A 15,699-nucleotide genomic window follows, 5' to 3' on the forward strand; every position below is an offset into this window, starting at 1 on the left:
AGTCGTAGAGACGCAGCAGCAAAAACATATGTTGTTTTCCTTTAAGAACCTTTTCCTCTCTTCCAGGAGCATTTTTCGAAAACCTCTGCATTTTTGAAGAGAATGAGGCTTGTGGTGCATGGGGCATAGCTTCTCTGGATTTCCTATTTTGCGCTCCAAAGCCATAGATATGTTTGTCTTGTGCACGGAGACAGATCTCACTTGATTTTACTTTTCTTTTCTGTAAGAATTTGTGAAAAGATCTGGATAGTTAAAACTGGGATCATTTCTCTCTTCAGCCTCTCTGCAGATGAATTTTTTAAGTAGTAAGTAGGAGAAAGGAGGAAAGGCAACATGATGATCTCTCTTGTATTTGCACCCATGTGACAGCCACTTGTCTTGGAGATTTAAAGGGAGCTTTTCCACAATTGTCTGCACACCTCTTGATGTATCAAGATAGGCTAAACCTGGCAGGTAACCCTCTCGTTTAGCAACGTCAAGTTCAGTAAGCAAGTCAGCCAGTTCTTGTAGTTTTTGACACTCTCTGTTGTGGATCTTCGGAAAACTCTCAAGTTTACAAAAGAGAACTCTTTCTATCACCTCTGGAGCACCATATTTTTTATTTAGTCTTTCCCAGATCATTCTAAGTCCCACCTTAGGCTGTCCGGTATTCACAGACTCTATTCTGATTGCATGCTCACCAGATTCTTTACCCAGCCATTTGAAAAGCAGATCCATTTCTTCACTCGCTGATAGACTCAGACTTTCGATTGTGTTGATGAACGCTTCTCTCCAGGCTTCATAATGTTCGGGTAAGTCATCAAACTTCGTTAGGCGTGAAGAAACCAGCTGGGATTTAGCAAGGTACTTGGCAAGATCTGTAGATGAGTCATTATTGTGGGAGCTGTTTGGATGTGGTCGGTTGTCGGTCAGTACCCTGCGCTGGTAGCGCTCATCTTCTTGCTGTGGAAAGTTCATATGGAGTGGCTGAGCATTATTTTGAGAGAAGCTGGCTCCGTTGTCGACGAGCTGGGGCTGTGCATTCTGATTGTAGCTTGGAAACGGAGTGGATGTTGGCGGTAAAGTTGAATCATTCTCTACTTTGGGTTCTTGTGGGAATTGTTCTTGTGTGTGCTGTGTAACATAGTGATCAGTCCTTTTCAATGCACACTCTGGCAAGGGCAGAAAGTCAAATTCTTTGTTGTTGAATTCGTTCACATCTCCTGCATCTGCCTCCAACACCTCAGTTTCAGCTTGGGCAGCCTCAGCCTCTTTCTGTAGATTAATGTAATCTTTCTTGGCTTCTAGTCTGGCCTTTTCAACTCTCAGTTCACCTTCCTTTTCCGTGAATGCTATTCTGGTTTTCGTTGCATCTGCTTTGGCTTGCGCCCTGGCTGCTTCATAGCTTACTCTGGAGCTTGCTGATGAGTGTGACCTCTTTGAGCTGTGGCGAGAATAAATAGACCCCGATTCAACTTCATCTCGTGAGCCTTCAGCTCTGTCTTCCTTTGAAGCTAGTGTTGAGGCGCTTGTGGCCTCCATTGCAGTGTGATGCAGACTGACAATACTTCACTCTTTTTAACTTCCACGTTGAGTGGTCATCCTTTTACTATGCTGTCCTCACTAAAGTTTGTTGCAGGCAATGGAATTTTAGCTATACAGCTAGCTTAACATTCTTTATTCCAAGCACTTCATCCTCCAAGAAACAGGCCCCTTGTTGTGTTTGGCAGGATTTAATGATGAAAATAAATTCTCTCTCTCTCTTTTTTGTAAGATTGTACAAAGAAAAGGAATGCAAAATACACAATGAAGACATGTTCCATTACACTGGGAGAATAACATTGCTCTAATGAAAGATACATGACCACAAATGAAGCATCTGCTGAAAAATACAAGCATCTACCTGCTTCCATATGATTTAACTCAAAATAGTGTCAAAACTTACTAATACACATTAAATATATAGGAACTTACGGATGAAGCTGATATTGTGGACTTTAACACCAGGATTGCAGAGATTGCCATCAGATTACAATTTTTTTCACTGCAGCAGCTAAAGAGCACACTACTTCCTGTGGACCACTTCCTCTACAAAAAAGACATTCTGCTTACTTAGCACTAGGTGGTTAGTAACTCTTCTTAAACCACTATAATATGTCCGTTCCATGACATAAGGAACTATCTCCCACGCTCAGGATATGTCCACTGATAACTGATTTAGTGGCGTCTGCACTGGTGTTTGAAAAGTTCCATATTTCAATACAAGCATTGCATGCTAAGCAGACAATGAAAAATGAAGTGGATGAGGTTTCTCAGTACATTGCACATTACCTTAAATATGTAAATATGAATCCTGCACCAGTTGTACTTTGGTGGCCAGGAATCATTGGGTTAGGTGAAGGTCAACTTGTTGTTGAAGCAATAAAGAGTGACTTGGCACTACACCAGTAAGCTACATACCTGTTCTTTATCTAAGTAGGTTGATGTTGTGCAATGAGAGCTGACCTATATACAGAAGAGACACAATTGTGATGCACATCACACACCACTGCTCCTGGAACATTTTTTGAATAGTTATTTCACAGAATAATAATTTACACTTTTATTGCCCATTCCCATTTTACACATATTATTGTTATTGCATGTGTTTAGTCTGCTTAATCAAAGTGCATTGTCATATATTTCATTGAGGATTTACAGCTCATCACAGTATGGAAACAGCTTTAGTGAAAGTTGCAGATGGCCTCTGACAGTGGTCTCATCTCTGTACTTGTGCTGCTAGACCTCAGCGGAGCGATTAATAACAACAGTATTTTATTGCAGAGATTAGAGCAGGCCATAGCAATTAAGCTCTTGTTTGAATCATGTCTATCTAATAGACTCCAGTTGGCTCATGTAAATGGGGAGTTGTCTTCACACTAAGGTTAATTATGGAGTTCCACAGGTTCTGTGCTAGGACCAGTTCTGTGTACATTATACATGGTTCTCCTAGGCAGTATCTTTCAAAGGCATTGCGTATATTTTCACTGCTATGCAGATGATCTCCAGCTCTGTCAATGAAGCCAAAAGACAAAACTGTGGGAACGTCTTAAAGACATAAAAACACAGGTAACCTTCAACTTCCTGCTTCTAAATTCAGATCAAACTAAGTTGATTGCACTCAGCCATGAAAATCTTACAAACATGATGTGTAACCAGATGCATACTCTGGATGGGATTACCTTGGCCTTAACACTAACAGAAATTTTGTTTTTGACCAGGTTATGTCCTTCACTGCTTATATTTAACACATATTCAGGATTGCTTTTTTTGCATTTATGCAGTATCTCTAAAATTAGAAAAATTCTATTTCAGAGTGATGCTAGAAAATTAGTTCATGCATTTGTTACTTGAAGAATGGACTACTGTGATTTGCTATTATCAGGTTGTCCCCAAAACCCACTGAAATGCCTTAAGTTGTTCCAGAATGCTGCTGTACTGGCAGGGACTAAAAGGACAGAGCAGAATTCTCAGAATTCTCAGAATCAAACTTAAAATTCTTCTCCTCGTGTATAATCAGGGCCCATCTTTTCTTAATGAAGGTAGGGGCTGTAAAACAGTTGGGATTTACCTGCTGTTATTTTGGGAACTTTACTCATATAAAGTGCCTTGAGGCAATTACTGTTGTTATTTGATACAATATGAAAAAATGTGAGGTGTGAAAGTTTTTTCCTAAGGTTTTATGAATGTAAATATCTGGAAATTTTACACTTGGCATAAGGGACATTTCCTTTTACTCTTTTTAAGGTGAATTAGTGCAGCTGGGTGGTTCATTCTGGAGTGACAGTACCTGTGCCCAGAAGTGCACATGTACCTCAACAGGCCTGCAGTGCCGCAACCAGCCATGCTCCTTTTCACAGATCTGCAAGCCAGCTTCCTTCCAGTTCTCCTGTCAGACAGTGCCAAGAGGAACCTGCACCATAAGCGGTGATCCCCATTACTACACCTTTGATGACACAATGTTTCACTTCCAAGGCACTTGCACCTATGTTCTCTCTGAGCAATGTAATAGTGGGCTGCCCTACTACAGAGTAGAAGGCAAAAATGAGCACAGAGGAAGTACTCGAGTCTCTTTGACACGACTGGTGAAAGTGTATGTCTACAATGACACAATTGAACTTGTCAAAGGACGTCGTGGTCAGGCTAAGGTTGGTCATTTTGATTCTGGATAAATTCTACACTTTATGACCAGATATACTTTTCTCACTTGATATATTTGCTGGTTTTTTACAGGTTAACGGGAACTTTGCATCCACTCCATTCTCCCTTAGCAATGGCACCGTGCAGGTTTATGAGTCAGGTTTTTCTGTGTTTGTCAGCACTGACTTTGGTTTAGTGGTGTCTTATGACACAAATCATTATGTCCAGATCAGCTTGCCCTACGCTTACCAGAATGGTACATGCGGTCTTTGTGGAAACTTCAATGGCATTCGTAGAGATGACTTTCAAACTCGTGACGGTGAGGTTGTGAGCTCTGATGTGGTTTTTGCTAACAGCTGGCAAGCATCTGGAGATGATGAGCCTGGCTGTGGGCCACAGTGCGGAGGGCTGGACTGTGCTGTTTGCTCTGTAGAAGAGACAGCACTGTACAGCAACACTGACCACTGTGGTATCCTCAGCAGTAGTTCTGGACCTTTCGCTGCTTGCCATGAACAACTTCCTCCACAGTCCATTGTGGACAGTTGTGTGTATGATCTCTGTGTAGGAGAAGGGTACCGACCTATTCTCTGTCAAGCCTTAACTGTGTACGCAAGTCAGTGTCAACAAAGTGGTATTCAGCTACCAAGTTGGAGGAGACCTGGCTTTTGTGGTATGTTAATCACTTTAGTTTTTACATTATTTCAAAATATTATTGTATTAAAATTCCACTGATGTAAAGATCGATGTTCTTCTCTTATGCCTAGAAATCCCATGTCCAGCCAACAGCCACTTTGAGTCTGAAGGCACAGCATGTCCACCTACCTGTGTTAATCCCAACTCTACCCATAACTGCCCTCTACCTCCCCAGGAAAGCTGCATCTGTGATTCAGGCTACATCCTCAGTGGTGGGGTCTGCGTCCCTCATGCTGAGTGTGGCTGCAGCTTTGAGGGCCGTTACTACCGCTCTGGACAAACTGTAATACTAGACGAAAACTGTGGGAGACGTTGTAGCTGCAGTTATGGCTCCATGACTTGCCACTCTCATGGTTGTGGCCCACTTGAATCATGCAGGGTGGAGGATGGAGAAAGAGGATGCAGACCAAATAGCTATGAAACATGCTGGATCAGAGGCCCAGGGTCATATCAGACATTTGATGGACTGACATACCAATATCCTGGGGCGTGTCGATTGACACTTGCCAAAGTTATGGGACTGTCCAGTCACCCACACTTCATGGTGACAGCAGAAAAAGTGCCAAGAGGCCAGCAAGGTTTTGCACGAATTCTGCATTTTGAAGCAGAGGGGATACACGTATCTATTGAGATGGCAAGGAACAGTAAAGTGAAGGTAAGTGAATGGAACACTTGGTTTAAAAATATGTTCTTCCTTTAATATTTATTTATGTGTACACGGACACAATACTGTTTAAGTCTTGTTAACTGCAAAAAACTGGATGATCCTGCAGGTTAACGGTCAGCTGATCAGGCTACCTTTCAGCACTCCATCCAACCGCATCCAAATCTTCCACAGCAGCATTTACAGTGTTATCATTCGCACCTCCTTTGCTGTAACTGTGCAGATAGTCTGGCCTCACTTTGTCCGTGTCACTGCTCCTGGTGTCTACAATGGTTCCCTGGGTGGACTCTGTGGTGACTACAATGGTCATCCACATGATGACTTCAATACACCCAACGGTGTTCTGGTCAACAGTTCTCAGGACTTTGGAGACAGTTGGCGAGATGGCTCTCTGGCTGCTCACTGCATCGAAAGCATGAACCAAAATTCTACAACTAATTACAATTCTAGTCAGTACTGTGGCATTCTCAGCTCACCAGATGGGCCATTTGTACCCTGTTGGTCTGAGGTTGACCCAAGGCAGCAGGTGGATGTATGTGTGGAGATCATGAGGGGCTCTAACAATCCAGCATCAACTCTGTGTGACGTCCTACGAGATTATGCACTAATGTGTCAACAGAAGGGTGTTGCCTTAGGACAATGGAGAAATGCAACTGGCTGTGGTAAGCATTCACTTGTTTTTCAGTTAATTGTAGCCATGATTTCCAAATATTTAAAAATTCTTTTTTTAATATTAAACTTTTTGTTTTTCTCCAGCACTAACCTGCCTGTCAAACAGCCATTATGAACTCTGTGGAACCTCTTGTCCTTCTGCTTGCCCCAGCCTCTCTTTCCCCTTCACCTGTGATACTGTGTGCCAGGAGGGCTGTCAGTGTAACAATGGTTTTATCCTCAATGGTGACCAGTGCGTTCCACCAACATCTTGTGGATGCTATCATCAAGGACGCTATCACCAAGGTGGTGAGCAGTTCTGGGATGGTGAAGAATGTCAGAGCTTGTGTACCTGTAACGGAAATACAGGGAACGTCCACTGTACTCCCAACTCCTGTGGGCCCCAGGAGTCCTGCCGTGTGGTGGAGGGCGAGTTGGGCTGCCATCCCAACCCCCATGGCACATGCTCTGCCTCTGGAGACCCTCACTACATCACCTTTGATCGTAAGGCCTATGACTTCCAAGGAACCTGCCGCTATGTTCTGGTGACCCTCTGTAATGCCACTGATGAGCTCAATCAGTTTTCAGTGGAAGCTAAGAATGAGGCATTGAATGGGCGTCCACTTTCAACAGTAGCTGAAGTTTTTGTGAATGTGTGGGGCTATGACGTGCATATGTCAAGGGACAGAAGAGGTTTGGTACAAGTAAGTAGATATGATATTACAGATTAGATGACTGCAATGAATAATTTCAGATTCATGAAGTAAACGGCTGCTACATGTTTTAGGGATATTTTTACTACTGTCAAAGAAAAAATAACAATTAAAAAGTAGAAAAACTACCCACTGATTTTCTTTGCGTATCTCTTCTAGGTGAATGGAGTAACTAGAAATTTACCTATTGTCTTGAATGAAGGTAACGTTTCTATCTACGCAACAGGATCTCGTATAGTTGCCAGCACTAATTTCGGCTTGAGTGTTACCTATAATGGATATAGTGCAGTGTTTATCTCCGTACCACCAAATTACAGGTACACTTCCCACCCATCAAAGCTACAGTATTTATTGTTTGACATGCTTTAAAAAACAGGATAATCCCAGCTATATAAATAATTTATTTACTAATAATTTATCCTTATGAAACTAACACAAGGTCTATTGTTAACTATTGTCATCAACAGAGAAAAAATATGTGGACTTTGTGGAAATTTCAATGGAAATCCAAATGATGACTTTCACACACCATCTGGAACGATAGTCACATCTCCAGATGAGTTTGGGAGAGCCTGGAAGGTGCCAGGCAACTACACGTGCAATGATGGCTGTGGCTCCTCCTGTCCACAGTGTACCAATGAACAGCCTGCTAGAGATCAGTGTGACGTGATACAGGCAGCTGATGGGCCCTTCAGTTTCTGTCACGAGGAGGTGGACCCGGCACCATATTTCAACGACTGTCTGTTTGACGTATGTTTGTCAGGAAATCAAGGCCACGATCTCATGTGCAGTGCCATTGAATCATATGTCAGTGCCTGTCAGTCTGCTAATGTTCGTATCTATCCGTGGAGGGAGAACACCACCTGCAGTGAGTCAACATGTTGTTTTATTATATTTATATCTAAATTTACAAGAAATTTGCTAACCACTTAACTAATTTGACAACACTCATTATATCCAGATTGTATTACATTAAAAGTGGTATGTCTCACTATTGCCATTTTTTGCTTTTCTCATTATTAAGCATTGGACTGTCCAGCCAACAGCCATTATGAGTTGTGCGGTACTGACTGTGGCCACACCTGTGCCAGTAGCATTGATGAAACCTGTGAGCAGTTCTGCTCTGAGGGATGTTTCTGTGATGAAGGCTTCATCAAGAGTGGGACCAGGTGTGTCCCAGTGGAAAGCTGTGGCTGCCAGTATGATGGATTCTACTATGATGTAAGACATATTAAAGTCAATAATAATATGACAATATTGAGGTAACAAGGTGGAGATAAGAAGATATAAATAGAGACATAGCAAATAATTGTGATCTAGTGAGTACATTTCATATATACTAACCTGATAATAATAGGGTAATAACCCACTAATATGATTTTAGGATTTAATTTATTAGGATACCATTCCCATATTGCCATAATGCTGGAATCTTTCCTGCCTCAACCACCAGCATTCTTCTTCTTTGTTTGAAGGCAGAACGATGCTCTAACTCTTTAAACTGCAGTTTAAAATAAAATAAAATAAAATGCTATTGCTAAATAAATGAATGCATTAAACAATCAGTTGAAGATTATACAGCTACATCAGCGTGATTAAATACATTTTTCATGCAACTCTGTTCCACATATTTATTGAAATTTCAGCATTTAGCATCTGTCTTCTCTGTGGGAGAAAGATTAACAGTTACAACTGGTTGCTCTGTCGCAATATTTAGTATATTATTAATTGCAGTTTGCAGTGATCTAGCAATTACTACACTAAATCACCTACAATTAATTAAAAAAATTTCAAAATGGTATTTTAAGATCTATATTTGTTGTATCATTTTGGCTATGATTTGGTGTGGTGTGATTCCAGAGGTGGGTAGTAACGAGCTACATTTACTCCGTTACATTTACTTGAGTAAGTTTTTGAAAAAAAGGTACTTTTTAAGTACCTTTTTAAGTACCTTTTTTTCACGATACTTTTTACTTTTACTTGAGTACATTTATGAAGAAGAAACGGTACTTTTACTCCGCTACATTTGCAAAATTCGACTCGTTACTTAAAAAAAAAAATTAGTTTAACACATTAGATAACATGCCGTCAGTGGAGTTTCCGGTAACTTTTTCACCAATCAGATGTGGCCATGCAGTCACATGACCAGTTTGAAACCGTGGCGGTCGAAGCGTTTCAAAGTAGCGACACACGGAAAGAAGAAATATGATGGCAGAGTCTACGCTAGAGCTGAAGAGGATGAACACCCTTGGCCTCACATACAAAGAATGTTTCGCTTAAAAGCAGCACAAAAGAACAGCTATGTCTTCAGTGAGAGCCGAAACAACAACTTTTCAGCGTGAAACAACTCAATTCGTGTAACCTGAGGAATCGGTAAGTTTTCTCTAAATATCTTTTTAGCTGTGGTTAGCTGGATGTCAGTCTTATGTTACAGCAGCTGTGTCTAGCTCGAGCTGCGAGTCATATTTTCGGCGCTACGTTGTAGTGAGATAAGTTTGTGGGTGTTTTGTGCAGCATCAGCTGTCCTTTTAACTGCTCGCTGGTTAGCTAGCGTGAGCTATAAGCTAACAGCTAGCCTGGTTAATGACGCTGGAGTTCAACGCACATGCAAACAGCTCGTCTCTACTGCTTTAACTGTTAAAACAGAAAGCAATACTGCGACTGACGGGGTTTATTATGTGAAACAGCAGCTTGTTTAGTTTAAACAGTTTGCATTAAGCTGGGCAAACACTGTGCAATTTTTTTTCAGTCTCGTTATTCTGCTCCTGCTCAAACTGTACAAATAAGTCGCAGAGGTTAGAAGTTCATAGGTCACGATGCAGGGTCTCACACTATACGGCCTGATGCTCTGATGCGACCTGAGTGCTCAAACTGTGCGTCCATAACATGAAGCTTATCATACAAAATCTGTCCTTCGCTCTCCCTCTCTCTGTCTTACAGACACAATAATTTTGTGAGGCCACATTGAAAAGCCTCGGATACGGAAGCGTAGAGCTGCCACCGGGGCAAAAGAAAAATAGAGCTATATCACGTTATAACATGAAAGGTTTATTGTTCTAACAATATACCTTTCATGTTTGAACAATATAATATCACGTTATTACAATATACATAATAGGGCTGGGCGATATGACCCAAAATTCATATCTCGATATTTTTTAGCTGGATGGCGATATAAGATATATATCTCGATATTTTTTTTTAAAGCCATAAGTTAAGAACAAAAAGAGAGTTCTTAGTCACACTGTGTCCCAGATGTCACACGGGCACTTTTATTTACATACAGCGTAGATGTACATGAAGAAATTACTTAAAAATAAATTATCAGCATTTATTAAATAATCATGGTCCATAAATAAAAGAAAATGTTGTTTTTGTGCATAACAAAAAGCTCACAATTGTGCAGTCAAAATGTAAACTAATAGACGCTGAGCATAATAACAAAGAGACAGATTTCACAGCTGCACCACGTCTCTGAACAGGTGCCATTTATGGTCCTTATACACACACAGTACGGTAATATTACGTTGAAGCACAGTACGTATCACTCCGCGAGGCTCCTCCCCGGTAGCCGTAATCCTCCAACAATCCATCAAGCGGTGCAGCTCCGTAGCTTAGCAAAGTCATATTAAAACATTTTTTGACAGATTGCTGAGCGCTGTGTACCACATAAAATCGGTTCGCGGTCAGTAAGCACAACCAGAATTAATACATAAGGCGCACTGTCCAGTTTTGAGAAAATGAAAGGATTTTAGGCCGTGCAGCTCCTCCGGGCTGCATGTCGTTAGCGCGGTTAGCTCGTTAGCGTGGTTAGCTAGCTAACACGTTGACGCCGTCCAGCCCCACGCACGGGACGATCCGCGGTAACTCGCTAACGGAGATTTTCCGCTTTCATCTTGTCATTGCCTGCAGGTGAAGCTATGGGGGAGGCGGAGTTGTGTTCAGTGAAGGAGAGGCGAGGCCGAGTAACGTTGCGTAGAGACAAAAGTGGACGAAAGAGAGGCAAACCTGCGGCTCCACAAGTATAATTATAACGTAACATAGGCTATATCGATATAAACGATATTGTCACATCTTATATCTCGTATGAAAATATATTGATATTTTTAAAAAACTTGATATACGCCCAGCCCTAATACATAATTATCACGTTCGTACAATATAAATATTATATTGTATGAACGTGATATTATATTGTTCAAACATGAAAGGTATATTGCACGAACATGAAAAGTATATTGTTAGAACAATAAACGTTTTACGTTATAACATGATATAGCTCTATTTTTCTTTTGCCTGGGTGGCAGCTCTATGCTTATGTACTGGGATGAGCTTGCCTCCATCTCTTGTGTCCAGATCACACGCTGCACTGCCGTGCTGCTCCACCTTTTCTCTTTCATTTCTGTGTTTGTGTGTGCGCAGTGTGATAGGCGACAGGATTTCAAACTGGTTTAATTATCATGCGACCATACGATTGATGATTGGGAGCTGGTCGTGAGGTGTTAACTGCTTTTCGTTACCCCATGTATACTACACGATGCACACACGATTAAGGGCAAGACACGGGCCGATCCCCAAAACGGTTGCACGGCTGAAAAATCGTCTCAAAATGTGCCAAAAATCGCACAGTGTACGGCCAGCTTTTGGAGGCTAGCTCCAAACAAACATCTGCAGCTTGGCAGTGTATACAGCACTATAATGACCAGACCTAATTTTTTTGAAAACCATACATCTTTCCACAGGTCTCCACTTCATCAGACGTCACCTAGACACAGAGCTGGGTGAGGCCAGCACAAACAGCAGCCTAACCGACAAAGATGATGGATCCATAAGGTCAGGAAAGCCAGAAGCAGTGGAGCTGGAGAGGTACCTTTCATGTCCATTCACTGGAGGTGTGGATGTATTGCATAGCTTTCCTCAGATCAAGAAGCTGTTGATCAAAGTCAATACAGCTCTTCCTGCATCTGCAGCCTGTGAGAGACTTTTTAGTCATGCAGGACTCCTGTTCACTGCCAAACGGTCACAGCTTCACAGCAAGAACCTTGAGAGCCAACTGCTGCTGAAGCTGAACCATCATTTCACTTACTGAAGAAACAATTTATGGTAAAGTGAGCCATACACATATGTACATCCACATAGTGGAAATTTGTATTTGTCTTTTATAATTAGTTTTACTCTGATTTCAATGTTTATTTGTGAGTGTAGTTTTTACGTTTTTACATATTACATTGTGTTAATCCACTGTCTATACTTCAGGGTATTTTAGTATACAAAGAACATTTTATACTTTTGTTAGAATGTCTATTTTAGCAGGGATGTGTTGTGTGTGTGTGTGTTTTGTTTTTTTTGTTTTTTTGTTTTTTTTTAATTCCTGCTGTCCGCCTTGGGAATAAACTTCCTGATTATATCTGTTGCATCTCTGTGTCATTTGTTTCTGATTTACTTAATCCCTTCTTGTATTTAAAAGAACCACCCCTAGTATGACATTCTGGCGCATCAGCTGTAGTCTGTTATGTTGAAGTTGCCTCGTTCTAATGTTTTCTCTGAGGCTGCTGTAAATGCGAATATATTTACTGTGGGTTTTGCTTGAAAAAGATTTACATTGTGAAAAACTGAAATCTTGAAATTAGAATTGTTGTGCCTTATTTTGTGGATCTTTTTACATATATTCCCTTTGAAAATACTAAAATTTGTATATTTATTTATTTTTGTTTGTCTCATAGCATTTATGTATAAAATAAATCAGACAAACAGTTACTCGTAGGGGTGGGTTTTTATAATCGATTCATCGATTAAAATTGATTCTGGCTTGGATAACGTAAAATCGATTCATTAAAATCCTGAATCGATTTTTTAATATAAATTTATTTTGCCCAAAATGCCAGAATCTCAGCTGACATCTCACAAAATTTCAAGAACCACCAAACAGTTAAGACAGTAAATGAGAGCAGGTACAGGGATTCTGCACATAGACTTAAACACACAGCGCGACCTGCGGATCAGAATTAGTTAGATGTTGCCTTTCTCACGGTCGGGGCTGAGAGCCGACAGCTCGCTGATTTTGATCTGTGGGCGGGTCCGTGCTTTGTGTTCACGCCCTTTATGCGCTGATTCTAAAGCTGTTAGTTTGATCTCTCTCCAAACAATATTGACCGAACCAGCAGCAAAAAAAGATCCAAACGCTTCACATAAACATCGTCATGAATTCACTCTGACTTTTACTGTTTTGCTTCCATCGCGATGCGCAGCTCTCTCTCTCCCTCTCTCTCTCTCTTCAAGAACAGTTTCCCTTTCTTCATTATTCGCTTGCTTGTTACGCACAAGTCTACTGTTGTTTACAGCGCTGTCGGCTGCTGTTTTTTTCCCTTTTACATTCTTCCGAAAAGAAAACCTCATTTCTGCTGTTCAATACTGAACAAATTTAAACTTTTTAAAATTATTCAAAATGCAAAACGCTTAGCCGTGTCTCTAATAAAACCGCTGTAATGTCAGAGGTAATGTTCATATGTTGATTAATGGTTTTCTTTCGTTTTTGATGTACTGCAGAATATTTTTATAAAATCCCAGGCCAGGAAAATCACCTTCATGTTTTTCTGTGTTTTATCTTCAGTTACTTTGACACAAAGGCATCTGCTGTGGCGCTCACACCTTTGATAAAGTCTTGCGTGTGTCAGCTTCCTTTTTATTGATACAAAAATATGTAAATGTACTGATCTGAATTATAATATTTCTGACTGTCAAAGTTTCCCAGATTTAAATCAAATCGAATCGAATTAAATCGAATCGTGGATCGAATCGATTCGGGACCTTGTGAATCGGAATTGAATCGATTCTAGAAATCAGTGACGAGACCCAGCCCTAGTTACTCGCTACTTACTCAGTACTTGAGTAGCCTTTTCACCAAGTACTTTTTTACTCTTACTCGAGTAACTTTTTTGACGACTACTTTTCACTTTTACTTGAGTAATAATATTTTAAAGTAATGATACTCTTACTTGAGTACAATTTTTGGATAAGCGACCCACCTCTGTGTGATTCACAGGCTGGCGAGTCCTTCTGGACAGACGGTTGCTCCCAGAGATGTGAATGTCACGCTCCAAATGACCTGCGATGTTCTGCTGCATCTTGCACTCCTGAACAGCAGTGCTCCATCAGAGATGGCCAGCTGGGCTGTTACGATGCCATGTCCACCTGCACAGTGTGGGGGGATCCACACTACATCACCTTTGATGGAGCAGTGGCTCATTTCCAGGGAACTTGCTCCTACATCATTGCTGAGAGCACAAACCATGGCACTAACGAAACACAGTTTCAGGTGATAGCCACCAACAATCACCGTGGAAACAATCGTGTATCATTTGTGTCTGCAGTGGACATATACCTCTCAAATCATCCAGAAAGTGTGCACATCAGGATTGGACCCAATAAAAGAGTAACGGTAAACTATCTATCACTTTTAAGATGAACAGCATTCTACTTTGTCTAATCTGCACAAAAGTAACAACACACACTTATTGCATCTCTTGTCCTCTCAGGTAAATGGAAATGATGCTTCTCTTCCCACCACAGTGGGAATCTTAGCTCAGGTGGTAAGGCAGGGAAGCTACATAGTGGTTGATGCCTCTGACTTGCTAGTCCAGTTTGATGGTCAGAGCACTTTACTGGTCAGACTGGGCCAAAACCGTCATGACAGAGTCACAGGGATGTGTGGAAACTCTAACAATGATCCTTCAGATGACAAAGTCTTACCCAATGGCACACTGGCACAAAACGATAATTATTTTGGGCACAGCTGGAAGTCACCCACCAGCCAACCAGGGTGAGTTGCAATGGAAATCACTATTGATGCTTCAACAAGGCAGTAGCTGATGGCAGTATGATTTGTCTTTTCCAGATGTGGCTCCACTGATGAAGATGATGATGGACTGATTGACTGTACCTTTAGAGAAGAATATTCCCAACTCTGCAGTGTCATCACCAACACTACTGGCCCATTCAGCACCTGCCACCTGCACTCTGACCCCCAGCCATTTTTCTCTTCCTGTGTCTACGACCTCTGCCTCTACACTCCAGCCAATGGCATGCTGTGTTCCGCTGTCTCCGCCTATGAGAAAACCTGCTCTGTTCTGGGGCTAGACATCCTTGACTGGCGCTCTGCTTTGCATTGTGGTATGTTTGTACTGCTCAAATAAGACATTTAATACAAATTTAAATCATTGCCATTCATCACTGATGATCCTTTCTCTGTGTCTGCAGAGGAGTCAGACCCCTGTGAAAAGCTGGACTGCACAGAGCACGAGTGGTGTGGTGAGAAGGACGGTGTCTATGGCTGCTTCTGTAATGAGCACCACCATCGGCCAAACAATGAGAGCTACGGTGCGGGCTAACTAAAACCTTCAGCAGTATCTGTAGTGTATTTATTGCATTAGTCAGCCTTTATATTAAGCAGTCAAGTCAACAAATGTCTTATCAGCCAAATTAGTATTGATGACTCAGCTTTAAAAAATATCATGCTATAACGAGTCAGATTGTGTTTCTCTCTCCTTCTTAGACTCGTCCATCACTTGTGTCGGTAGGTCTGGCACCATATCTCTGTCCCGCTGTCAGCTGTTTGAGGCCGGCTTCCACTCTGATGCCCTCCATCTTCGAGATGAATCCTGCAACGGGACTCTTGAGGAGGGTCGACTGGTTTTCCACTTCAACAATGATGACCAGCTTTGTGGGACAATGCTGAGGGTGAAATTAGTACATTGAAGGAAGCTTCTGGGCAGCATTTTTAATTTTTGAATGTATGCCTAAAATGTTTTGTCTTCTTACTCT

General features: G+C 41.4%; 1 protein-coding gene across 3 annotated transcripts in view; it reads left to right on the forward strand.

Annotated features, from left to right (window-relative positions):
- Window positions 1–15,699, forward strand: part of LOC146703118 (alpha-tectorin-like) — a 28,967-nt gene that overhangs the window by 12,962 nt on the left and 306 nt on the right. For all 3 annotated transcript variants that reach the window (XM_085466241.1, XM_085466243.1, XM_085466242.1), the window contains 13 exons: window positions 3,766–4,166; window positions 4,252–4,828; window positions 4,923–5,506; window positions 5,625–6,177; window positions 6,272–6,870; window positions 7,039–7,196; window positions 7,347–7,747; window positions 7,904–8,100; window positions 13,922–14,317; window positions 14,415–14,698; window positions 14,774–15,048; window positions 15,136–15,255; window positions 15,431–15,615. In XM_085466241.1, the coding sequence (XP_085322367.1) occupies window positions 3,766–4,166; window positions 4,252–4,828; window positions 4,923–5,506; window positions 5,625–6,177; window positions 6,272–6,870; window positions 7,039–7,196; window positions 7,347–7,747; window positions 7,904–8,100; window positions 13,922–14,317; window positions 14,415–14,698; window positions 14,774–15,048; window positions 15,136–15,255; window positions 15,431–15,615 (4,730 nt within the window). The remainder of the gene's footprint in view (window positions 1–3,765; window positions 4,167–4,251; window positions 4,829–4,922; window positions 5,507–5,624; window positions 6,178–6,271; window positions 6,871–7,038; window positions 7,197–7,346; window positions 7,748–7,903; window positions 8,101–13,921; window positions 14,318–14,414; window positions 14,699–14,773; window positions 15,049–15,135; window positions 15,256–15,430; window positions 15,616–15,699) is intronic.

This window comes from Copadichromis virginalis, linkage group LG8 (genome assembly GCF_057382275.1).
Source record: "Copadichromis virginalis isolate Kocher_CV1m ecotype Utaka linkage group LG8, C_Virginalis_male_GT1.1, whole genome shotgun sequence".
Taxonomy (NCBI): domain Eukaryota; kingdom Metazoa; phylum Chordata; class Actinopteri; order Cichliformes; family Cichlidae; genus Copadichromis; species Copadichromis virginalis.